General features: G+C 35.2%; 1 protein-coding gene across 1 annotated transcript; it reads left to right on the forward strand.

Annotated features, from left to right (window-relative positions):
- The first annotated feature begins 702 nt into the window (after nt 1-702).
- Nucleotides 703-26,993, forward strand: LOC132550913 (cytochrome P450 4F4-like). Its single transcript, XM_060215014.1, has 12 exons — nt 703-864; nt 1,383-1,584; nt 2,307-2,434; nt 19,937-20,061; nt 20,426-20,488; nt 22,653-22,776; nt 23,348-23,480; nt 23,797-23,920; nt 24,390-24,585; nt 25,381-25,457; nt 26,132-26,197; nt 26,348-26,993. Exons 1-12 carry the CDS (start codon nt 703-705, stop codon nt 26,445-26,447), a joined length of 1,500 nt encoding a protein of 499 aa, XP_060070997.1. The 3' UTR covers nt 26,448-26,993.
- The last annotated feature ends 997 nt before the right edge of the window (nt 26,994-27,990 follow it).

Here is a 27,990-nt window from a genome sequence, read left to right on the forward strand (position 1 = left end):
CAACAGCCCTCCTCCCACCCAACATATCACTGCAATATTTCTTATTTTCTTAATAACAATTTTGACTGACCTGTATTGTACATGGATTGTTCTTGTAATATTATCAATTTCGTTTATCCAGTATTACCTAAAGGTATATATTACATTTCAAATTTGTTTTAGGACGCAGAATTTGGCACAAATGGGGAAATAGGCTAGACTTTCTCAAGGCTATTTCAGGATTCTTTTTTTCGCTGACAAAGTGCAGTTGAACCTCTTTATCTCGAATTCGAGTATTCGATTTAAGTGAGATCGAATGTTTTTTGTGAAGGTAGGCAGGGACCGATGAAATGCTCCGAATTACACGGGGTCTTCGAATTATACCAGTTCGAGATAACGAGGTTCGACTGTGTATTGTATAAACCATTTTCTTTTGTCAAAGATGATATTGTCTGGTCTTTGATATATCAGACACGTAACTTGTAGCCAGGTTGATGTTACGCCAATGATGATGATATGTATTAATACAAATGTTCATATTCGTCATTCCTGTTGACAGAACATTTGTTATCACGCCCTCATCTATGTTTCAAAATTAATCATATTCCCTACAGGTTTCAGTTACAATTTGCTGTTTTTCATATTCTTATTTTCAAGCAATGCAATATGTATTATCTGTTAGTATAACCTTCAGTGATTATTATTGTTTACAGATCAATAAAGATGGATCTATCAGTGCTGGCACTATGTACCCTATTGTTGGGTTTGTGTCTGTGGAAGATGAATGGTTTGTTATATAGATATAAAACCTACATTGCTCTGTATACCTCTGACAAAGTGATCAGGTTTGGAAAGTTCCATCCTTTGTGGGGACATCTTCATCTGGTAAGTCACTTCACCGTAGTTTGAATTAATTTCCGTATTTTATCATATTTTACAATAAAATTATTATGCATTATATACATGTAACACACAGTAATATATTAAATGATTTACTGGTGTATTTTAAAGACACATTTTTTTATAATTCAACATCAGTGATGCGGGTTGCTGATTTCGTTCATTTGTCTTTGAAATATGTCATATATTTATAACTTACTTGTCCAGTACGTGTTTGTTAAAGTTATGAGTGAAACAAACGCGATGACGCCAAGCAACTCATTATATTAAAGTTATGAACGAAACAAACGCGATGACGCCAAGCAACACTTTTTGATTATAAACAACAATGCCACTAACAACAACATTATTATTGGCGTGAGCGGTAACAACAACCTGCTCCAAATGTTTGTTTCAATCAGGACGAATTAGTACATTACCCTTTGTTTATCTATTTGATCGAATTATTTTTCAGAAGAGTGAATTAGAACATCACGCTTATTTATTTATTTGTTTGTTTTCAGTTAATTCCAGTAATAAGATTCCAAGAGCTGGTGGATAAAGGAATACGCGAAACTGGGAGAAAAATAACGTGTCACTGGATGGCTTTCCTTTATCCGATACTGGGCGTGTGTCATCCGGATACAGCCAAAATACTTTTAAAGTCAAGCGAACCAAAGAATAAACAGGCAGGAGGTGGCTACTTTACTCTACTTCCGTGGTTAGGTATGTACTTGAGTATTTATTTAGGTAAGCATATTTTTATAGAGTAAATGTAAATAAGTTAACGTATCAATAAGAATAAATAAGTCAATAATCAATAAATGTATAAATAACGACAATAGGTAGCAAAATAGATGAACAATATATACAACAAATAGATTTAAAAATGTATAACACAGATGTAATATTGTTTACAATCTAGAAAAAAATAGTGTTTTTTTTTTAAATCTTTTTCAAAATTAAGGAATGCCAACGAAGTTATACATATGTGTTCTTACTCGTTTCGAAAACTTTTAGCGCAGCATAACATTGTTGCGTTTCACTACTGAACGGAGTTTGATTTCATTTAAGACCGAAGCTCGTTGGAACTTAAATCAAATCCAATTTCATCACATGTACAACAAATTGTCCTGGACTTGGCCCATAAAACTGCACTTAAAACGGAGATAATTTACAAGAGTCCTTAAACAATTACTTTGTAGAGAATAGCATTTTGTTGATACACTTACAAAGTGAACATCTTTGAGGCGGATCACATGAAAATCGGCTTTACATTGTATATATCTTGTTTTATTCATTTGTGCATTAAATCCGGGACCTCGAACTACAATAGTACGCCGGTATATCGTGAACCCTCGCATATCGCTCAGAATTTATTTTAAAAAGGTTTATAATAAGTCATTGATCTAATTTGAAATGTAGTAATGGTATCGATCTCACTATAGGAGACGGTTTACTGATCAGTGATGGTAAGAAGTGGGAGAGGAACAGACGGTTGTTGACACCAGCATTTCATTTCGACGTTCTCAAACCTTACGTACCTATTTATAACCAAGTGTTCGACATCTTTCTGGTGAGTCTAACATAACATGTCGCTTCTATTGATTTTATCTATTCATTTATCTATTTATTTATCTATAGATCTGTGTATCAGATTCGTTAGACTTGCTTAGTAACACGTTGTAATATCGTAATATGTCACAATACAGTTGATATAAATGACATAGCATTGCACCCAAACGTTTGTATTATGTTAACTGCAAATCTGTGTCATTTATATCGACCATAAATGCTATAACACAACAGTTTAATGTTACTTGTTACAGCACCAACTCGAGTTGCTGTCGTATGTCTCGAAACTTAGTTTGAACTGAAAAAAGTCAACGATAGTGGAACAGCCATTTTGACGAGGATTCTTCGACGATCAATGCCCATTCTAATGACGTTAAAGGTCACGTGACATATTTCCTTCCTCATATAGCACTTCTTCAGAAATACAACCTACATGACGTTCTTTTAAAATTTTCAAACTTACATTTATGAAAATCGCGATATTTGTTAAATGATGGAGCTAGTACACCTTCCCAACTACATTTTCGCGTTTAATTGATCAATTTCGATTTGTCATAAGCTTCGAAATTTTAGCCCTTAGCATCAGTGACGAATCCAGGATGGACGAAACGAGCTGTATGGTGCATTTAAATTCATCGTTTGACTCTACTCTGTCCAAATCTTAATTTATATTGAAAAGTTTTCTTCACTTTTGTCTTCCTGGTTTATAGTATAGCCGTGTAAACGTAAATATATAACAATGGAATTGACGTGCCATGCGTATTTATGTAGATCTAACAAACTACAAAATAAAACATGTAATAACGAAGAAAAACAAAGAGATTTAGTGCACCAGAGTTCACTAGCTTGTGCACTGAAGTTGACATTATTGTGCACTAGAGTTCACTACCTTGTACACTGAAGCTAACATTGTTGACGACCAGAGTTCACTATCTTGTGCACTGGAGTTAACATTTTTGGAGACCAGAGTTCACTAACTTGCACACTGGAGTAAACATTGTTGACGACCAGAGTTCACTATCTTGTGCACTGGAGTCAACATTGTTGTGAGCAAGAGTTCACTGGCTTGTACACTGGAACAAACATTTTTGGGCACCAGAGTTCACCAGCTTGTACACTGGAGTTGATATTGTTGGGGACCAGAGTTCACTAGCTTGTACACTGGAGTTAACATTGTTTGGGACCAGGGTTCACTAGCTTGTACACTGGAGTTAACATTGTTGGGGACCAGAGTTCACTAGCTTGCACACTGGAGTAAACATTGTTGACGACCAGAGTTCACTAGCTTGTGTACTGGAGTCAACATTGTTGTGAGCAAGAATTCACTAGCTTGTACACTGGAGTCAACATTGTTGGGGCCCAGATTTCACCAGCTTGTACACTGGAACAAACATTTTTGGGCACCAGATTTCACCAGCTTGTACACTGGAGTTAACATTGTTGGGCACCAGAGTTCACTAGCTTGTACACTGGAGTTAACATTGTTGGGCACCAGAGTTCACTAGCTTGTACACTGGAGTTAACATTGTTGGGGACCAGATTTCACTAGCTTGTACACTGGAGTTAACATTGTTGGGGACCAGATTTCACTAGCTTGTACACTGGAGTTAACATTGTTGGGGCCCAGAGTTCACTAGCTTGTACATTGGAGTTAACATTGTTGGGGACCAGAGTTCACTAGCTTGTACACTGGAGTTAACATTGTTGGGCACCAGAGTTCACTAGCTTGTACATTGGAGTTAACATTGTAGTGCTCCAGAGTTCACTAGCTTGTACACTGGAGTCAACATTGTTGGGGCCCAGATTTCACCAGCTTGTACACTGGAACAAACATTTTTGGGCACCAGATTTCACCAGCTTGTACACTGGAGTTAACATTGTTGGGCACCAGAGTTCACTAGCTTGTACACTGGAGTTAACATTGTTGGGCACCAGAGTTCACTAGCTTGTACACTGGAGTTAACATTGTTGGGGACCAGATTTCACTAGCTTGTACACTGGAGTTAACATTGTTGGGGACCAGATTTCACTAGCTTGTACACTGGAGTTAACATTGTTGGGGCCCAGAGTTCACTAGCTTGTACATTGGAGTTAACATTGTTGGGCCCCAGAGTTCACTAGCTTGTACACTGGAGTTAACATTGTTGGGCACCAGAGTTCACTAGCTTGTACATTGGAGTTAACATTGTAGTGCTCCAGAGTTCACTAGCTTGTACACTGGAGTTAACATTGTTGGGGACCAGAGGTCACTAGCTTGTACACTGGAGTTAACATTGTTGGGGACCAGAGTTCACTAGCTTGTACACTGGAGTTAACATTGTTGGGGACCAGAGTTCACTAGCTTGTACACTGGAGTTAACATTGTTGGGGACCAGAGTTCACTAGCTTGTACACTGGAGTTAACATTGTTGGGGACCAGAGTTCACTAGCTTGTACACTGGAGTTAACATTGTTGGGCACCAGAGTTCACTAGCTTGTACACTGGCGTTAACATTGGTGGGGCCCAGAGTTCACTAGCTTGTACACTGGAGTTAACATTGTTGGGGACCAGAGGTCACTAGCTTGTACACTGGAGTTAACATTGTTGGGGACCAGAGTTCACTAGCTTGTACACTGGAGTTAACATTGTTGGGGACCAGAGTTCACTAGCTTGTACACTGGAGTTAACATTGTTGGGCACCAGAGTTCACTAGCTTGTACACTGGAGTTAACATTGTTGGGGACCAGAGTTCACTTGCTTGTACACTGGAGTTAACATTGTTGGGGACCAGAGTTCACTAGCTTGTACACTGGAGTTAACATTGTTGGGGCCCAGAGTTCACTAGCTTGTACATTGGAGTTAACATTGTTGGGCCCAAGAGTTCACTAGCTTGTACACTGGAGTTAACATTGTTGGGGACCAGAGTTCACTAGCTTGTACACTGGAGTTTAAATTTGTTGGGGCCCAGAGTTCACTAGCTTGTACACTGGAGTTAACATTGTTGGGCACCAGAGTTCACTTGCTTGTACACTGGAGTTAACATTGTTGGGCACCAGAGTTCACTTGCTTGTACACTGGAGTTAACATTGTTGGGGACCAGAGTTCACATTAAAGTCCACTTGAGTTCACAATCTTTAGAGCTGAAGTAAACATTATATTGCACTGGAGTTAACTAGCCTGTACACTGGAGTTCACAAGCAAAACTTTTCAGATCAGTTTATTGTATATTATTACAGTGCATGTAGTCCACGACAGGGACTGTAGGTCTACGTATGCAATCTATTTCCCGGGTCTACTTTGTTTAAATACATTATTTCAAAACTATATTTAATCATTATGGGATAAACACGTAAAATAATAAATTTAATTGATAATATAGGCATCTGGTTTTTTTAAAAAATATTTTGAATATGATATTTGTCGACAGAATAGACAATGAGGATTCGATGGTGTGATTATTACTTGTACAAGATCTGTTTACAAAACACTATGCACCTGGTAGCAACAAAACCATTTTTTTTTCAAATGTAGATCAAACGTTACTGTCAAGGTCACATTGTCAAACAATTTTGTACCATCGGAAAGTCTTTTGTCACTAGGAATACACATGCCAAATATGAAAGCCTTGCCTCTTACGAAGCAACAGTTATGGGCAAGGTTCAAGTTGACAACTTCCGATCTGAGGGCATAAAATTGCAGTTGTTGTTTACCGTACAATTAATTTGGAACAGAGCGGATTGGACAGTTTCTGGCTAAAGGTAATTGCTAATCATAGCCTGGGTTGTACATTGATTGATCAGAATCTACTGTTGAATACTGGTGAATGTTAGATGAAATGTTTGTTGAAGGTTTTTATGATAATATTACTGATGTTCCAACTGGTGATATAAAGGTAGATAACTCATCTATTCTCGCACATTCCCGTCTTGGTCTATTACTAACACGGTATATAATCTTACCAGGTTATTTTGATTTAAACATATTTTATTGCATAAATTGTATATACAAATGGATTGGGCACAAGTTTACAAACTTATATAAAGCCCGTTCCAAGATAAATAACAGACACATATAAATGCAAAAGATGACCTATTCGAAATTTACAAGATACAATTATATATACAGAGAGAGAGAGAGAGACAGAGAGAGAGAGAGAGAGGGGGGGGGGAGAAAGAGAGAGAGGGGGGAGAAAAAGAGAGAGAGAGAGAGAGTACATCTACAAATGTAGTGAAAAAGGAACAATAGCGATATGGTCTAACCCAACCCAGGTGACAATCACATTCTTTATACTATTCCACTCTTCCTAGCGTTCAACTTGTCAATGTCTATCAAAAACCGTGCCACCGATGTCCTTCTCCTTGGTCCATGCTGATCCTTCTGGAAATAATATATCTCAACCGATTGTCACCCGAGTTGGGAAGGAACGATTATAATTTACTATAGAGTATAATTTAAAACCGGTTTGTATTTATAATAAATCTTTGGGTGGATTGGCATATAGTTTCGTTTTCCTGGTTAGTCAGCTCGGAGTTTCCAAATAATAGAAGGTGGAGGTCTAGTGGAATGAAATCATTAAGCTCACGATAAAGTTGTAGGCGTTGGTAGGCATAATTATTACATACAAAAAAGAAGTGATGAGCATCTTCGATATAGTGTCCACATTGACAGTGTTTATAATTAATTAAGTTAGCATGAAACAAGTCATTATTTAAAGTACTGGATCTGTTACGTAATCTGGCATGCAGGATGTTAGTTTTTCTATCACCAATAAGAAAATAGGGCGGAATTCGAATGTCTGTGTTTTTACGGAGAGAGTGTTTAAAGACCGAATATGTTTCACTTTGTCGGATATCGTGGTCTAACTGATTCCAAAGATGAATAGTAGAGGGAAAGAAAGAAGATTTTGTGAGTTGTAGACGGTAGTTTGGTATGGAGTAATTATTGGCATTTCGAAGGTTATAGGGTGAATTTTCTGAGACTAAGGGGGGAAGAAGAGTGGATAAATAATCAGGTGTTAAGTTATTTTTGATTTTATAAAAAAAGCTGCAATTTCCTTCTAGAGCGTCTAAAGCAAAGTGGTTCTAACCCACATTCAGAATATAAGGAATCTCTGCTCGTATAAGATGGTAACCCCGTAATCACACGAGCAGCCTCTAATTGAAGTTTTTCTAATTTGTCTGCGTCACCGAGAGTACATCCATCCCATACCTCACAGCAATATTCTAATAGTGGAATAATATAAGAATTATATATTCTATACAATGTTTGTCTACCTAGAATAAATTTAAGTTTTCGCAAGATACTAATCTGCTTAGATACTTTTTTACAAATGTCCTCAATATGACTTGTCCATTTACAATTCTGGTCAAATGTTACCCCCAAATGCTTATGATTATCTACAAAATTCACACTAACATTATCAAATTTTATATCTATCGCGTAGTCTAATTCGGAATTATGGATAAGTAATGCTTCTGTTTTAGTTGGATTAAACTTTACTAGCCACTTTCTCGCCCAATTTTGAATTTGTTCTAAATCATCATTTATTACAGTTTCAACGTTGTAAGGGGATCGGTTCGAGTGTAATAAAGAAGTGTCATCGGCAAATAATTTTGAGAAACTCTGAAGATTATCGGTTAAATCATTAATATATAAAATAAATAATAGGGGACCAAGTACTGAGCCTTGTGGAACACCCGCATTAGAAGATTTAATAGAGGATTTAGAGTTACCCACGCAAACTTGCTGTTTTCTTTCACTTATATAATTAACAAGCCAATTTAAAAGTTTACCCCGAATACCATAATTTGCTAGTTTCACTTCCAGACCCCTGTGCCACACACGATCAAACGCTTTCGATATATCACAAAAAACTAAACATGTAGGTTGCATTTTTTCTAGATTTTCGCATAAAGTATGATAAATTTCGATAAGTTGATGTACTGTCGAGTGACCAGGTTGAAAACCAGATTGGAACTTGTATATCAGTGAATTTTCTAGTAAATAGTTATTAAGGTATTTTACAACTAATCTTTCAAAAACTTTACCAACAGTGCTTAATAATGAAATTGGCCTGTAATTAGCAAAATTGTGTTTGTCCCCTTTTTTGAATAATGGTATCACTAATGCATGTTTCCACATTTTAGGAAAAACCCCAGTTTCCAGAGAGGATCTAAAGATGAGAGATAGTGGGAAAGCTACTGATACTGCTGTATTTTTTAACATATTATGACTGATTGTGTCTATACCAACAGCTTTATTCACATTTAAAGATTTAAGTATGTCAATTACGTCCCTCAATTCAAAATGTATATCTGATATTGTCGAGTCTGTCCGTAATTCTACCGTCGGAGATTCTATATTAATGTCGTCTATAGTAGAAATGGAAACAAAGTAATCATTTAAAATATTAGCTTTGCCATCATCGGTCATTTCAATGTTGCCATGAGTATTTCTAATAGGGGGTATAATGTTTGATTCGTCTGAAGATTTAACTAATTTACGTACAATTTTCCAAACATTTCTAGGATTTGAATTCGAGTATCGATCTAAAATTCCATTTATATCAGCATAAAAAAATTCTTTTGTTCGTTTCTTCAAGTTATTCACATGATTACGTTGTTTCCGAAAGTTAGATAAGTTGTTGTTGGAGCGGTTTGATTTATACAATTTCAACAGTCTATTCCTTTTCCTAATTTCACGTCTTAAATTTGAGTCAAACCAGGGTTTGTCATTAGGTCTTACGGTCACCGTCCGAGTCGGTATACATTCCCTAGCTATGTCTAGGTATCGCGTTGTAAAAATTTCACACATATCGTCAGGAGAGTTAGCAGTCGCAAATAAGTCTACCCAGTCCGTATCGTTTAATTTATTATTAAATAAGTTATAATTTGCGTCATTGTAGCATCTTATAGTTCTTTCATAAGTCTTCCTAATACTAGTCCTAACTGTCAATTCAACCGTTGTCGCGCTATGGTCAGAGATGTCACTGTCTATATCTATTACGTCGGTGTAGCTAAAACTGCACGTGTCAGACAGAATAATCGGGTCAAGTAAGGTCGAGCTTGTACGTCCTACACGTGTCGGTCTTTGAACGATATTCGATAGATTAAAGGAGTCAAGGATATCAACAAATACATGATTATTATTAATAGTTAAGAGGTCAACGTTGATATCACCAACGATTACTACGTGTGAAGTTTCATTAAAAGCCGTTTCAATTGAGTGTCGGAAGTAATACCAGAAGGAACGATCACAATTAGGAGGTCTATACACAGTACAAAGAAGATATTTTTGCTCTGAAAACTGGAGTTCTGTCCAAATAATTTCACCCACCCGGAATTCCAAATCAGCTCTATGACGGGTGCACAAGAGCCTGGAAGCGTAAACAGCTATCCCCCCACCCGGAGACCCACGATCTTTACGGTATACATCATAATCACTAAGGAGTATATCAGCGTCTACGGTGGAGTTATCAAGGTGAGTCTCGGTGACACAGACAATATCATAATCTAATGCTATATTTTCTAGAAATGATAATTTGTTTTTCAGACTTCGAATATTTAGATGAAAGATAGAAATGTCGGTTTTCTCGATAGGGCCGGGGTTAGGATGGACATCGTTACATGACAGGATGAGAAGTTGTAAAATTAATAGAAAGCAAGAGTTGTTAGTAATGGCAGACAGAGTAGCGTGAATGGCTAATAATAAAGAAGTAATGATACTCATTAAGCTAGACCTACATCTTGTAAACAGTTTACTGATAGAAATAAAAATGAAAAAATGTAATGTAGTATTTATACCGTGTATCCGTTGGTAGAAGCAACCAATAGCTACTCTATACTGCATTAAATCATTACCCATCATCATCAAAAATTACATAAACAATAGAGTAGACAATAGAGTAGCCATCAGGTCCATCTACCAAGGTTATATAGCCAATACACCCAGTAGTAATTCTTACAAGGAAAAGAAAAGAACAGAAAAGATACAAGATAGAAAATAAAGGAAAATGACGTAAAAAATCGTAAAGAGAAAACATGGTTTTCACAAGAGTATATCTGTGTATGGCACGTTGTGTGATGGAGAACTTAGATAATTACATTTAGATAAACACTTTCAGATATAACATCATAACAATATGTACAGGACAAGTAAAGGACCTAACATAAATTGAAACACACCAATCTTTTTAATATATCATTAAAAAAAAAAAAAAAAAAAATTTGTAATATACCATTAGGCACAGACGGAAATTTGTAATATATCGTTAGACACAGACTTAATATTGTACAATATCATTAGACATAAATATCAAATTCAAATTGATAATATCATTAGACACATACCATTTTTTTTAATATATCATTAGACAATATTTTAATATATCATTAGACATGTAGCAAAATTGCATTATGCCATTAGTTATATATTATTTGTAATATATCATTAGACATATTTGTAATATATCATTAGACATATGCAAGTATTTGTACTGTATCTTTAGACACATACCAATATTTGTAATATATCATTAGACATTTACCCAAATTTGTATCTTATCTTAAGACACATACCAATATTTGAAATATATCGTTAGATATACCATTAATTGTAATGTATCATCAGACACAGACCAATATTTGTAATATATCATCAGTCACAGACCAATAATCTGTAATATATCATCAGACACAGACCAATATTTGTAATATATCATCAGACACAGGCCAATATTTGTAATATACCATCAGACACAGACCAATAATTGTAATATATCATCAGACACAGACCAATAATTGTAATATATCATCAGACAAATATCACATTTGCCATGTGCAATTAGTCGCATACTCATACTAAATTTGTAATATCTTATTAGGACATATATCTAATTTATAATATATCACTTGACACATACCAGAATGTGCAATAAATCGTTAGGCAAATATCAAAACTTGTAAGTTTTCCCTTGACACATATCAAATTAGTTTTATTCCTATAGTCGTATATCAAGACTTGTTATAATGCTGATAGTCACACATCAACTTTGTAATATATCACCAAGGCCATAGCAAGTGTGTAGTATTTCATTTGACATATACAAAGGTTTTTTTTTATATATATCATTAGACACAAACCACATTATTAGAATTAAATATTAAGAGCCATTTAAATTCAGACGGAAATTTGTAATACATTTTTTGACACATATCAACTTTGCCATATGCCACTTGTCACATACGAAGTTTGCTATATATCATAATACATACCAAATGTGTACTATTTCTGTGTCTTTAGACACAGACGAAAATTTATATTGTATCATTAGACACATATCAAATCTGTTATATGCCATTTTTCACATACCATGTTTGTAGTATACCATAATACATGTCAATTGTGTTCTATTCCATCAGACTTCAATCATTTGTAATATTTCTTTAGACATATATAAATTTTATAACATATCATTAGACACATACCAAAAATTGTAATACATTGTATATCAATAAACACATACCAAAATTTGTAATACATTGTATATCATTAAACACATACCAAAAATTGTAATACATTGTATATCATTAAACACATACCAAAAATTGTAATACATTGTATATCATTAGACACATACCAAAATCTGTAATATATCATTAGACACATACCAAAAATTGTAATATATCATTAGACACATATCAAAAATTGTTTTATGCCTTTAGTCACACATCAAATTTTTAATATATCTTGTGTATTATTTCATTACACATAAAATATTACCGTAATTTAAATTTGTAATATGTCATTAGACATATCACCAATTTTTTCAATATGATATCATGAGACAAATCCTAAAATTTGTTATATACATGCATCATTGGACACAGACGAAACTTAGAATATATCATTAGACACATCTCAAATTTGTCAGATGCCATATATCACATACCATATTTGTAATATATATAATGCATACCAATTGTGTTCTATTCCGTTAGACTCAAATCATTTGTAATATTTCTTTAGACATATATCAAATTTATAACATATCATTAGACATATACCAAAATTGTGATATATCATTAGACACATACAATTTTTTTAATATATCATGAGACGCATAACAAACTTGTAATATGTGATATTAAAAATTTTCATAAGATACAACCTCTATGTTATCATAGACATATATACATGACCATTTTTAGGAAAAAACACGGAATCTATTATACGGAGCTTGGGTGATGTTTCAACTCTAGTGCTCTTACACATTCTGCAGATTTTATAATGATTTTGTCGGAGAATTCACTCGTTTTATAAAAGATTCTGCCGTCCATAGTCCACAGGGCATAAATGTGTTTTTCTTTGCGTAGCTTGTTGAGACGGCTTACAAGTCCTGATCGGTGTCCTGTGAGACTCTCCGTAATGAAGATGTTGTTGTCTAGGTTTTTACACTGTTTTTTGTTTTGGAAGATTTTGTGTCGGTCTGTGTAGCGAACAAAGCGCGCAATAACAGTCGTCGTACCATTTTTGACCTTACCCAGAACATGGGACCTGGAAATGTCCTCCCGATTTATGTTTACCTTGATAGCACGAGCAATGTTTATTACTGCCTCATGTGTATCAAAAGCAGAAAGATCCCCGTGGGGTACTGGGACGTTGTGGAATTTAAGCGCAGTGCGCCTGGAGTACTGTTGTTGTTCTTCCAACTCTGAGCGAAGATCATTCATTTCCGTTTTCAGATCCTTTAATTCTGATGCTTGCTTTTCAATTGTTTGTAAGAGGGGTGACACTTTTTCCCTGACGTTTTTAGTGACGATACTGTCGAGTTGGCTATCATTATTAATGGCGGTACTCACAGCACTCTGTATCATAGGTTGGATTGTCTGAGTGAGTGAGTTTTCTATTAAACTAGCCACCATTGTTGCTATGGTAGGAGCAAGCATCTGGGCAAATTCTTGCAGAAATTCAGGTGAAATTTGGGATTCAAGTTTATTGCCAGCCATGTTTGAATTACCGGTTACGTGAGAACCCGGTGTTCCTAAATCAGGGCGTTTGTTCTCGATAATGTCCGGAGACACTGGACTAGACATTTGTTTCCGTTTATCAGTAGCAGCTCCACAAATAGGGGTAGTGAAAACTAGAGCCTGTTCTTTGGTAATATGGAACCCTGTATCAGTTTTAGACGAGCACGCCATACTATATATACTGTTCACTATACGTATTTTATTTAAGTAATGTTTCTATATGTGGCTATATATAGCTAAGATGGCTGTCCTTTGTTCGGTCACTATGAATCACAAAAATCGCCAAACTGACCTGATATCCTAAATATGGTGCAAAAATATAGGGTACAGTTTGTAATTGAATGTCCGTGTACACTTACTTGGAGTCTGGAGCTTAGAAAAATGTCGAGAAATATAAGAATTACATCAAAATGTCCCCACCACACAAGCACCGGTCAGTACACTCAGGCCACCACGTACTTAATCAATGGTTTGGAGGAAACGTTAATTGGCATTATGTGATTACAGCAAAAGTTGTGTATTTGTGCAGTATCGCTGGAACAGTGATGAAAACGAAGACTGATAAGTGTAGACATATGTCAACGACATGGATGTTATATAAATGACTTTGACATTGAGGCGACTTCAACACAAGAAGATGGCACTTGGCGAAGTGGGGCGTCTTGGAAGTACACAGAAAATTAGCAATGCATCCAAACGATACAAAACCCCTCGCGATTCTGCCTTGACGTAAGCGCTGATCAACTGAGTGAAGTTTAATGAAAAAAATATATCTTGGAATGAAGCATTTAGAGTAAAGACAATAATAAAGACAGTAAATGTAAGCTTGGTTTTGACCCTATTACCCTGAAACGCGGCCTCATTTGTGATATCTTTGTGTTGATGTGAAGTTTAATTGAGATATCTCGGTAAAGAAAGTTACTAGATAAGTGACAAGACTTTCTGTATCGGGTGACCCGATAAACTTGTATTTTTGTTGGAAGTTTTATCAAAATTTCTTAAGAGATGAAGACACTCGATTGCTGACACGCATTCCCTAAAATAACAAATATGGCTTTTAACCGTTAACCTACAACCCTACATATCGATTTTTATGAGATAATATGGTACTCTGTAAGTGTACGAAGTTTGGTTGAAATCCCTTAAGAAATTATGACGATTTGGTGCTAACAAAGCTTTCATAAAAAAAATAAAAGTAAAAAAAAAAAAATTAATTAAAAAAAAAATGTATATATATATACAACAAAGAAAAAAAAACAACTTTATTTTCTGAGGATTACATATTTAGCCAACGGCTAATCTTCCATATGGTCCTCATGGGGATACAAATGGGGATCTTGACCCTAAACCGAAATATTCCAAATATATGTCTTAATGAGAAAATCTTTTATTAGTGTTTGAGGTTTCATCAGTTCTCCTCAATCCATGGAGTTAGTAGATTGCTGACAAGGAGATGCGTTACATGCGTACGTACATTACATACTGGGACATTCTTATATCCCCTCCCCACAAATATTTATCTCCGTGGCTGGGGGATTATAATACAACACAGGTAGATATATGTTTTAAATATGTTTCAGCACCGATATAATTTTATTAATGTGAAATCTTAACGGAATCTATGAACAGGCTGAAAATGCAAGTTAAAAAAATTACGCGTTGAGATAAAAAGTAAGAGAAAACCCATTACAATGCTTCCGAGAACTGCTCACTAAGCTAACAATATCTTCAGGTAATTGTATCTGAGAACCCATTACAATGATTCCGAGAATTGCCCACTAAGCTAACGATATCTTCAGGTAATTGTATCTGAGAACCCATTACAATGATTCCGAGAATTGCCCACTAAGCTAACGATATCTTCAGGTAATTGTATCTGAGAACCCATTACAATGATTCCGAGAATTGCCCACTAAGCTAACGATATCTTCAGGTAATTGTATCTGAGAACCCATTACAATGATTCCGAGAATTGCCCACTAAGCTAACGATATCTTCAGGTAATTGTATCTGAGAACCCATTACAATGATTCCGAGAATTGCCCACTAAGCTAACGATATCTTCAGGTAATTGTATCTGAGAACCCATTACAATGATTCCGAGAATTGCCCACTAAGCTAACGATATCTTCAGGTAATTGTATCTGAGAACCCATTACAATGATTCCGAGAATTGCCCACTAAGCTAACGATATCTTCAGGTAATTGTATCTGAGAACCCATTACAATGATTCCGAGAATTGCCCCCTAAGCTAACGATATCTTCAGGTAATTGTATCTGAGAAGTACTGATCATTATCACACCAGTTAAAAATCCTCTTTTTAGGTCACACTTACGTGTAATCCGATACTATACAGGTGGGTTTTACTTCGGGCGGTCCATTATTATTTCTTTTATTTCCTCCAAGTGTGAAGAGTTGTACAAAAAGAACATACATTGACATTACAGAAAGTAATAGTGCATTTGTACACAAATATACACATAAGAAGCATTTAAATTAATATAAAGTAAACAGTAGACACAGAGTTTACGTACGTATATGGTATACATACAACTCCTATAGTTAAGAATATAAACGCGCGAAGTAAGCGTTTTCCATATGGAACGATATAATATAAAGGAAAGTTATATAGTAAACACATATTCATACAAGAATCATTTCAATTACATACAAAGTAAACAATAGACACAGAGTTTACGTGCGTATATTGTATACGTACAACAACTCCTATAGTAAAGAATATAAACGCGTGAAGTAAGCGTTTTCCATATGGAACGATATAATATAAAGAAAACTTATAAAGTAAACACATTGCATACAAGAATCATTTCAATTACATACAAAGTGAACAATAGACACAGAGTTTACGTGCGTATATTGTATACATACACCAACTCCTAAAGTAAAGAAAATAAACGCTCGTACCCGTTTTCAATCAAGGCTTGGACTAAAATGTCGTCCACTTTATTAGAAACGATTGCTGGCAGATATCATTATCATAGAGGGCATCTCAGAAGCATTTGGGAAACGGAAACTTTTCATTTATCTCAAAATGAATTTTAAAAATTTCATTGTCAGCTTTAAGTCATTGGTCATTTAAAAAACCTGTGTATCTATAGATATAAGTTCGATATATCGCCCCAGCGATCATTGCCGGGATGTCAAATACATTTTCTATGAAGAAATATATTCAAAATAAGGCTATAACATATGTAGATATATGTTGACTTCCCATGTTACGGGGAACATATATATAAGTATAATAGTTGGTTTCAAACAGATATTTCGGAAACACGACAACCGACTTTCATCGGGTTTTCAGCGTTTTTACACGTAGGTCTTGAAATGAAATATTTATACATGAAAAGTAAAATTTTGTTCTCGTGCTGACATTATTATATTAAATGACGCATCATTTTACAAGTATTTATTTATTTATTTATTTATTTATTTAAATATTTATTTTTACAGAAAAATATAATTTTGTTCTCAGCCCCATCAACAAAAAAGTCAAAATATGTAAATATAACAAAAATATCCCGCTTATTAACTCACTCAGTAAAACAAACCCTGTAAAATACTGCACATTCACAAGCATTTTTCATATTATTATATGATTTCGCTTTAGATTAAGGGACATGTGAAGTTTCCATGTTGTCTTAATTAGCATTGGTGTAAATCCATGGGAAGTGAGAGCATCAGACGCTAGGCGATTGAATGACACCCGATACCCGTAAACATTTTTATTTCTCACGGGGTCCACACCAAGTCTGAATGCTAGTATAGCCATGTAGACATCATCCAAACGGAACGGTTTAGTATACCGCATGGCTGTTCGTACGTCCGACACAAAGTCCATAGTCATTATTACTGTTCCGGCTGCTACAAAAGGTGGGTATGTGTCCCACTGATACTCAGACACCGGGACGTGCCACTTACTGGTAACATTACGGTGTGGTTTAAAACCACGGTAGGTTCGTCCCATATATAACTGAACGCGTTGACTCATCGGTAACTGGTCGAGGAACAAGACCAGTGTTTTCAATGATACATAAATATCATCGTCAACCAGCATAACAAAGCGTGCTTTGGAACAAAATTCAGGTACCCAGTTAAACGCAGTGGATGTTTTTAATGTATTGTTGAAATATGTGTCCTGAAAATCCATTAAGATAATGTCGTTGTAGCTTTTAAGCTCTAACCATACACGACTCATGGATTCATCCTCTGAAATACCTAATATAAATACCGTTCTGATGTTAAAATTCCGAAGGTAACTTTCATTGCCCCAGGTTTCCCTGATAGCTTTCCTCTGTTGCCAGTGTTCACTTTTGGATTTCACCACAAATAGTAAAAATACGTCTGCTGTGTGTGAATTCTGATTGCTGGCACATCTATTGGTCGGATTGTGGAGGTAACGATGTTTAAAATCATTGATGGGCCGATGTTTAATTTGCCCAGTATGTTTGTAGTCCTGTATCAGTTTCACGATATCAATGTCCATTGGATAGGAGAAGTTTGTAAACGACATCTCCTTTTCATATGGAGGTGCTGTGGTGGAACTTGAAGGCACACGCTGTGATATCATTTCTATACGATTTACTCCAGTAGAAACAATTCTAGTGTTCATTATAGTTATGTCCTTGTGAATGGTAGACATTTTAGACCTTAAATCCCAACACATTGAATTTGATACGAGATACACAACGGCAATGGCTGCGACGATTTTCCACAACGTTCTCCTTCTCTGCCTCATTATGTCAATCTACCTTTCACGAAATTCTAAAAAAAGAATCTGACATACCTGATTTAACGATGGTATTGTTAAGTCGTTGTGTGACGGGTGCTTGGGTAGTAATTCAATATCATGACATTCTAGACAACCTTGTCCTTCTCGGCCCTATTATGCAATGAATGTGAACAATACATGTGATGGCGTTTACAGGTATATGTCAATCTCCACAAAACAAATAAAAAAAAAAGAATCCGACATACATTGGGATTGTTAAGTCTTCGTGTGACGGTTGTCTGGGTAGCAACTCAGTATCATATCATTTTAGGCAAACAGAGAATTTGGTACTGATTTGTTCATTGATAATATTACCATGTTTCGCTTTTACGTGACATTAAACATATACTACCTTCTACTTTGTAAGTACGTGTTTGCATTAAAATAACTTCATTATTTTATTTACTTTGAAAACGGATTGTCGTATTGTCCAATTGATATGTTGAATACAGATTTTGTATGGGTACATATACACATGTATGTAGTTTAGCTCAAAGAAATGATGTCATGACTGATCATCTGTAGGGGTTTAATGTGAAACATGCTTTTCTATGTAAGGATATGTAAAACTAGTAAAGAGTTTAGCGTTGTCTGGCACTCCAAGAACACATTATATCTATCACAATTTAACCCAAAAATTAAGTGACAGAAACGCTACCATGGACTTATTTCTTTTTCTTTTCTTTTTAAAAAATGGAATACAAATTGCGCAAAATATATATATTGAAAAAAAGATTGATAGCAAAGATTAAAGTCGACATGCAGTCTAAATGAGGAATGCGTCATATTGGATACACACATTGTATATGTAACACAGACTATATTTATGTGACTCTGGTTTATACCATATTTCATCGTTAGAAACAAATCAAAATTCTTATTATATACCGAGTCACCATTCAAACAGGATCGTACGTTTTAGTTAAAATTGACACATCAACCATGTAGATAGTGTTATCTATGTACACTCATACACTTACATCATTAATGCAGATACACGGATATAATCATCATGTCGTCAATGGTACATGTAGCTCATATAAAGTTATGAGAAAATATGAGAATATTGAATCGAAGCGTTTTGTAAAACTCGGTGTATACGCTGTATATACATTCTATGAATACATTATTTAAAAAAAAATTAACGAACACCAAGAAATAAATAGGTTTGTAAGATTGCAGCTAGATGTATCGGTTTCCCAGTATGTATTCAAGAGATGTATTTCAATCTTTAACTTTGACGCATTATCTCGTGGTTCATAGAGGATCTTAAAACATCAACAGTAAAGAGAAATATAGACCGGATCACCCACCTTTGTGTTTACTAGACTCCGCCTGTTAATCCTGGCTTAGATAACGTAAACAATGGCAGGTATCCCAATATAGACAAAAATATGACGTCACTTCATGATGGCTACAAAAAAGAACTGAAAAATGTTAAACGCTGTTAAAATATGCTACTTTAAATCGGTGCAATATTTTGGCGTCCGTTTTCGGTATTTAGATTTAAGAATTCAGATATTTTATATTGTTTGACATCTTTTCATTTCAAATATATTTAATTTTCTAAAATCATTTCCGTCCAATGTTTTGCACAGGATTCATCGAACATATTCAAAGAAATATAACTTGAATTTAAAAAAAATAGTAGATACAACATATACAAAACAGAAAATTGTTTAACGATATATATCTTAATACTCAGGACAAGATTGAAAAAGCGACCAGCGGAGGACAGAGTACAGAGATTTATCACAGAGTAGGTTTGGCAACCTTGGATACTCTGTTACGGTGTACTCTGTCGTACGAGGACAATGTACAGGAGCAAGGGTGAGTAGAGTTTGTATTCATAAAGGAGTGGAATAAAACTAGTTTTTCGCATCATTGTTTTAATACCAAATTTCGCTTAATATATCGTCCCGCTTAATGTCATGTTTCCCTCATTACCACATGCGATGGTTCAACATATTAGTTACCCCGAAGACTTTCATTCAATTATTTCCCCTTTTTCGCACTGATAAAACTTTTCGTAGTTCTTACGAAAACTCAATGTGTCATTACTAGTTAAGTGTTTTGCTACAATAAGCCATCATTTACAGACGGTATTTAGCAAAGGCCAATAATTGTTACTTAAATGTATAATTTAAACTATTTTTTATCGATATATCATCTTATCTTTCATTTTCCTCCACAGATCAAATCACCCTTATGTGAATGCTGTGAGGATACTTTCCAATCTCTCACTCAAGAGAATGATGTAAGATTTATCGAAACATAAAAACCTCACTTCTTCCTTCTTATACCGACATCTGCAATCGCCAAAGTTATCAAAGTTAAGATAGGAAGATTTTAGTAGAGTTAGGTCTGCCGTTCTGCCTGAGGATACTTAAACAAAAGTATCTCAAAGATATGTAACATTGATAATATGCCTTAATTGATACGTGTTTTCACTGAACTTTCATCATTCATGGGTATTTTTTACAGGCTAAGTTTTGTTCACGTAATCGTTTTTTAAAGATTGATAGGACGTTTAGACTGCAAATATTGTAAGACCATTATTAAGAAAATCTAGTTCATAATCGAAATACTTTCGACTGCCAAAAACGTTTGATCTGATAGAATGAAAAGTATTTTGCCTTTGCTATTTAAATACATGCACATTATCCTTCCAAGGTAAATTCTGTGAGCTGTTCATTTAAAAGTACAGCAATAGTTGATATCAAACATACAAAGTAATATCGCAGCCAAAAGACGTTAAGATACAGATGTAGCGATGTACATACAACATATTTACATTATCCGTTAACAAGCTAGACATTGATGAATGGTATGTACACCTGATAACAGACATAATGTTGAACAGGATCAAGATAGCGACTAAATTTAATGTTCGCGCCTGTATCAAAACTAGCTGTTCTTCACAAACACTTCATCAAGAGAGCAATACACATGGCACTTTCAAGATGATTAGTGTATCAAACAATGATAAAATTTATATGATAGAGGGGAAAACGCATTAGGTTAGCATTTCAAAGGGCAGCGCACACCTGATAGTAACCAAGTGTTAAAACTTCGAAAGAAAAATCCCGTTTACTGACACCCCAACACTGGCAAAGCAAATCTATTGTTTTGAAAAAAGAAATTATAAAAATGACTCTTAATGTGATTCAGGAATAATGTCAGAGTTATTTACAACGTACGAGACGGATATACTATTTTGGACAAGCTCAGTTACTGCCATTGATATGAAGAATGCATGAAAGGTATACATTTGTAGTCGGCTAGTGATATAGATACCATGCGTTGGAGGGAGAACCGCCAAAACGGTTTGAAGGGGCAAAGTGCTTAAATTAGACATGGAAAAAATGTCCAAATGCCTTGGAAATTTCTTAAAGGCATACAGCTTACTCAAGGCAAAGCATCACCCCATAGAAGTAACAACTTTACAGGTGTGAAACAGTTTTATCACGAGACGAAAAACCATTTGGTGTATTCCTTGTTACCTGTGCTTGGTTGTATCCCGATTTGCCCATTTTGTAAAATAACATGGCAGAGGAATGTTTTTGAAGGTTTATGGTCTGTTTCAGAGGGATTAACGTGTTACCTGTGTTTTAGCCTTTATCGGAAGATGATATAATATGAAATGATAGGAATTTTTTTAAGAGTTTAACAAATATTTATCAGTGCATGTTTTCTTGCTTAACTTCAACACATCACAGAAAATGATAAAAGATAATTGTGTGTAATGTTTATCATGAAATATCATATTATTGTATGCATTTCATGGCAACAAATGAGAAATATGTATCATGAAGTATGAAATGATGGTATGATTATCATAGTAAGTTCTTAATTTAAAAGGAATAATCTAAAAGTTTGATTAAAAAATAAATCACATATTTAGTATAGTATCTCAGGTAACATATAACTCATTTAAAGACACCGGTAAATATGTAATAAGTATAAAATTGACTATAATTTGTTTACAATTGTCTTCAGAATAAAAATGGGCAAATCAGGAACCTGCCTTTTGCTTTAAAATGGATTCTGGCTTGGCAAAAGGTCTTCGTTAAACGTGCACTTGGTATAGCAATATTCCATTGCCTCTCCTGTACACCAAAGGGAGACAAACCCGCAGAGTTTGTAATGCTTTGGAAGCCCAATGTCGAAAGTACAGTTCTACCAAGTGTGGATATTATGAAAGATTGTTATAGAAAATAAAATAATAACCAATATATCTTGTACATTTAATTCATGACATTTATTACATGTATTAGAATAACAACATGTTTAGCAGATAATTAAAAGATTAATGCATAAGAAAACGCAAAATAATTGGTAGTCATGGAAATAAGTGATGCTAACCACTGCTGGTCAATTGATCAAATAGTTTAATTTTGTTGTAATTTTTTCTGTTCCAGGGAACCCTGGATACACCCAGATATATTCTTCAATATGTCGCCAACTGGAAGGAAATATCACAAATATGCGAAGTATGTACATGACTTCGACGAGAAAGTCATCCAAGAAAGAAAACAGGTGTTGGTAGGCTATCTATTTACGTATTTACTCAAATCAAAACATTATTTACAATGGTTTCTGATATCCTCAAACACCATGGATTCTATACGTGATCATACACATTTAATGCGTTGGGTATCATACAAAAATACCAGAACGAGAAATCATCTGTATCAAATGATTTTAAAGTCTGTGTCGGTAGGGATAATTGAGACGATAGTAACTCTATATTTCCTTTTTCGGTATATATTTTGAGCGTGCCTGATGAGTTTCTCGCTTCGTAATTCTACAAGTATCTGTACATATTTTAGAGTTGATTTTATTTTAGAGTTTTCCTTGGCGATATTATCGTGCTATAGTATGATTGTGCTGATTATAGTTTCCTTACGTTGTTTGTATACCGTTAATTGTGAGTACGCAAATTCATCAATGCACTCATTTGCCGCGAGATAATAAAGTACTAAAATTTGATAGCGCTTAATTAAGTTTACAGTATCTGGGTATGGTTTTTATTCCTGTTTAATTGTTTTATCATTTAAAAGATTTGCATTTTGATATCTATAAATTCAATTTATTTAATTACAAACGTGGATAGGATACAGACATGTCAGTATTGACGAAACGACGACGGGACTTTCTAGACATTCTGTTGACCGCTCGAGATGAGCATGGCGTTGGGCTGACCGATCGTGAGGTCAGGGACGAGGTCGATACCTTCCTCTTTGAAGGTAAACCCTAGTGTAGTGTAATATATTATCTATATACTTACAACACGTAGATTTTATTTCAGACAATATCCTTAACGTACAAGAATTAAGATAAATCAAGGAAAAGAAAAAATGTCACAAATCATGTGGAAACGGAAATACGGACAATTCGTTCATGAAACCTGTATGTGTCTGTAAAGATTTTCATATTTCAGAATAGTTCATGGTTGTTAATATGAAAGTGTTTCTTACTTGTGTGTCATGTTATTGAAAAATATACATGTATTATGAATGAAAAAAAGCGTCGCTACAAAACGTTATCTGATATCATATCTAGGACATGATACAACAGCTTCGTCTCTAAGTTGGGCCATTTACTCGTTGTCAAAGAACCCAGAAGAGCAAGAGAAAGTCTACGAGGAAGTAAAACGAGTTCTCGGTGACAGGACAGATGTTGACTGGTAAGTATCCCATACGTGCGCAATTACCCTTACTTTCAATCTTACAGAACCTTGAGCAGCTTCTTCACAATACACTCAAAATACATAAACTGAATAACGAGGTGTTGCCAAAACCCACCGTTAGGACACTTCTGAACATCTTTTGGACAGGTATTTCAAACACTAAAATAATACAATTCTTTCCGTAATGTTTTTGTTGTAATGTTTGAAGAAAGCTGTAACAAATTCACAGATTTCCCAATTGTATTTTTTCCTTGCCGCTTCAGACGTTTTTATGTCAAGTAGTCAGTGTCGGCTAACTAGTGCAATAATTAATTTGCGTTTCACCAACAATTTCTTGATAAACGATATCCAGAGGAGTGTTGATATTGCCATCAGAAGCCCCTTTCTTTAGGAATTACCGTAAAATAAAAAATAAAAATGAATGATGATAATAATGATAAACTAAATTGATTTTACCGTTGGATAGGTCCGATATCAAGGAATTTTCTCAATTGACCTTATTCCTGAAGGAGTCCATGCGCATGTTTTCCCCAGTACCTTCCGTGGGTAGAATCACAACTAAGGAAATTGACCTTGATGGTCTAAAGATCCCCGCCAATATTGAGGTTTACGTGTTGATACATTCTCTAAACAATCGGCAGGATATATGGGGAGACCCTGAGGTATGTGATGTTTTTATAGTTTATAATTAAGATACTTAAGATTACCTGGAATTAATCATTTTTGATTGAATGTAATTTTTCATTTTGGCATCGAGTTTTCAGACAAAATTGTAATTTTATATGGCTATTAGTGAATCTTTCTTGAGTTGAATATAACATTACAAACTTTTCCAAATAGCTTTAAGCAAAATCTGAAAATCAAATTGATCAGTAACGAGTCTGTCATACATTGAATGTCCTCCCTATGCTGAAAATCAAATTGATCAGTAACGAGTCTGTCATACATTGAATGTCCTCCCTATGCTGAAAATCAAATTGATCAGTAACGAGTCTGTCATACATTGAATGTCCTCCCTATGCTTGTTTTATTTTATTTTGCTTTTGTTTTTCCTTTTGTTTGTTTGGTTTGGTTTTTACACTGACGCTCTAAAGAATAGCACACATGTAACTTCAACTTACGTGGAAATCTTGCTCTTTGTTTTTATATTATTGAAGAGTATATCTATATCAAATTTGTGTTACTATAGCATGGTGTTTGTTGATGAATTAAAAGCAACAGTTCTTGCTAAATTAAAATATCCTGAAGTTAAAGGAACTAATTCTTTTTGTACAGCTAGTGACGTCATATTTGTAATGTCTGCGACGTCTATAAACATAAACGAGGACAAAACATGAAGTGTATGAGTCATACCTGATAGCATTCGAGTGACCTGATAAATGTATAAAAAAAAACCCATTATCTATGATGAATTGGCTTAAAACGTCTTCTAAGTAATGCTATATGTTTTGTTATAGACGTTCCGACCAGATCGATTTTTAACCGAACCTGAAAAAGACCCATACAGCTACGTGCCTTTCTCTGCAGGACCAAGGTATGGTTGAAATTCCTACCAGCATTGTTAATTCCTAAATACTGTATAGGATATGCATTCTGGATTAATACTTAAACAGCAGAATATCTCAAAATTAAAACAAAAATCTCATACTCGTTAGAATTTGCTTAGGCACGAAACACTGTAAAAATTGAATTGATTTTTTTTTTCAATTTCTTGTATTTGAAAGAAAACCTGACAGATTTGTTTTATGTTAATTGGTAATATTTGGGATTGGTAATGTATATTGAATACATGATCTTCCATAACATTCTGGTAGTGATTGAACAATAATAACATCTATTCAATACACAAGACAGTCCAGTCCGGAAATCTGCTCATCAGAATAGCTATGTACATAAACTTCAAATCATGCCAATGATTCTAATTTGATTTTGAAGCGCCTTACCAACAGGGTTGTTATATACTGGAGCCTATAATTGCTACTATTAATTTTCAAATGAGAAATCAAACCTCAGGCATTTCGGTGAAAGTTCATTATTGGCGTTTTACTGACTACCGATGCTGTTTGAAAGACTGGCGAAGTTATAATCTTATTTTGTTAATATATCAGTTAATGAAATGCGTTTGTTGAAAAATAATTTTCAATGACAAATTTAGGAATCTGAAGTCTATACAAAAGCAGTGTGCATATATTTGATGTTTATTTACAGAAACTGTATTGGTCAACATTTCGCACTTGATGAACAAAAGGTTGCTCTTGCAAAATTACTTCAAAGGTAAATATTATTGAGTATAGTTCAAATAATCCCCGGTATTTCATTATCTCAGCAAATCTAATCCGTATAGCAACTTCATATCTTATCAACATACAAAACTGTATTGGATAAACTTTCCTGTGTTTTACATTGAATGTGGTTTTGTTTCAGATTTAAAGTATTACCAGAACCTGACCACAAACCGGAAGTAGATCTTGATCTCGTGCTGCGACCTACAAACGGAATACGTATAAAGTTACAGAGACGATAAAGTGTACTTCCGGGTGATCGTCATGTGTATTGCTTGGTGACAAATGATGTGGGTGATCGTCATGTCGTATTGCTTGGTGACAAGTGATGTTGGTGATCGTCATGTCGTATTGCTTGGTGACAAGTTATGTGGGTGATCGTCATGTCGAATAGCTTGGTGACAAGTGATGTGGGTGATCGTCATGTATTGTTTGGTGACAAGTGATGTGGGTGATCGTCATGTATTGCTTGGTGACAACTGATGTTGGTGATCGTCATGTCGTATTGCTTGGTGACAAGTTATGTGGGTGATCGTCATGTGGAATAGCTTGGTGACAAGTGATGTGGGTGATCGTCATGTCGTATTGCTTGGTGACAAGTGATGTTGGTGATCGTCATGTCGTATTGCTTGGTGACAAGTTATGTGGGTGATCGTCATGTCGAATAGCTTGGTGACAAGTGATGTGGGTGATCGTCATGTATTGTTTGGTGACAAGTGATGTGGGTGATCGTCATGTATTGCTTGGTGACAACTGATGTTGGTGATCGTCATGTCGTATTGCTTGGTGACAAGTTATGTGGGTGATCGTCATGTCGAATAGCTTGGTGACAAGTGATGTGGGTGATCGTCATGTATTGCTTGGTGACAACTGATGTTGGTGATCGTCATGTCGTATTGCTTGGTGACAAGTTATGTGGGTGATCGTCATGTGGAATAGCTTGGTGACAAGTGATGTGGGTGATCGTCATGTCGTATTGCTTGGTGACAAGTGATGTTGGTGATCGTCATGTCGTATTGCTTGGTGACAAGTTATGTGGGTGATCGTCATGTCGAATAGCTTGGTGACAAGTGATGTGGGTGATCGTCATGTATTGTTTGGTGACAAGTGATGTGGGTGATCGTCATGTATTGCTTGGTGACAACTGATGTTGGTGATCGTCATGTCGTATTGCTTGGTGACAAGTTATGTGGGTGATCGTCATGTCGAATAGCTTGGTGACAAGTGATGTGGGTGATCGTCATGTATTGTTTGGTGACAAGTGATGTGGGTGATCGTCATGTATTGCTTGGTGACAACTGATGTTGGTGATCGTCATGTCGTATTGCTTGGTGACAAGTGATGTGGGTGATCATCATGTCGAATAGCGTGGTGACAAGTGATGTAGATGATCGTCATGTCGTATTACTTAGTGATAAGTGATGTGAGTGATTGTCATGTGTTATTGTTTGGTGACAAGTGATGTGGGTGATCGTCATATCGTATTGCTTGGTGACAATAATCCCTGAATGGTAATCTCACAAACACTGCCTTTGTAGGCATGGCAAAACTTGGGATATATTTCGTTTACACTTGATTACTTTTTCAAATGCATTTTCAGATATTCATGGCAAACATTTTGGAAATATGCAAATGAATGTCAGCACACCTAAATATACAATAAGAGTAGGAAAAAAATGAGTCTAATTGATTGTCTTTAAAATGTTCTTTTCATGCCGTGTGCTTGTTAGCGGTCATCAGTATCATCATTTCAACGGGACTTTCGGCTGTTTGGCAACAATGTAA

This window comes from Ylistrum balloti, unplaced genomic scaffold (assembly GCF_031769215.1).
Source record: "Ylistrum balloti isolate Yb309-2 unplaced genomic scaffold, AGI_CSIRO_Ybal_v1 Utg370158, whole genome shotgun sequence".
Classification (NCBI taxonomy): Eukaryota; Metazoa; Mollusca; class Bivalvia; order Pectinida; family Pectinidae; genus Ylistrum; species Ylistrum balloti.

Excerpts from the sequence above, each read along its gene's own strand:
- LOC132550913 (XM_060215014.1), top strand. The coding sequence starts at position 703 with ATGGATCTATCAGTGCTGGCACTATGTACCCTATTGTTGGGTTTGTGT. Across the intron at positions 20,489-22,652 it reads CTCTCACTCAAGAGAATGAT|GGAACCCTGGATACACCCAG; the intron begins GTAAGATTTATC and ends TTTCTGTTCCAG. Across the intron at positions 24,586-25,380 it reads ATATATGGGGAGACCCTGAG|ACGTTCCGACCAGATCGATT; the intron begins GTATGTGATGTT and ends GTTTTGTTATAG.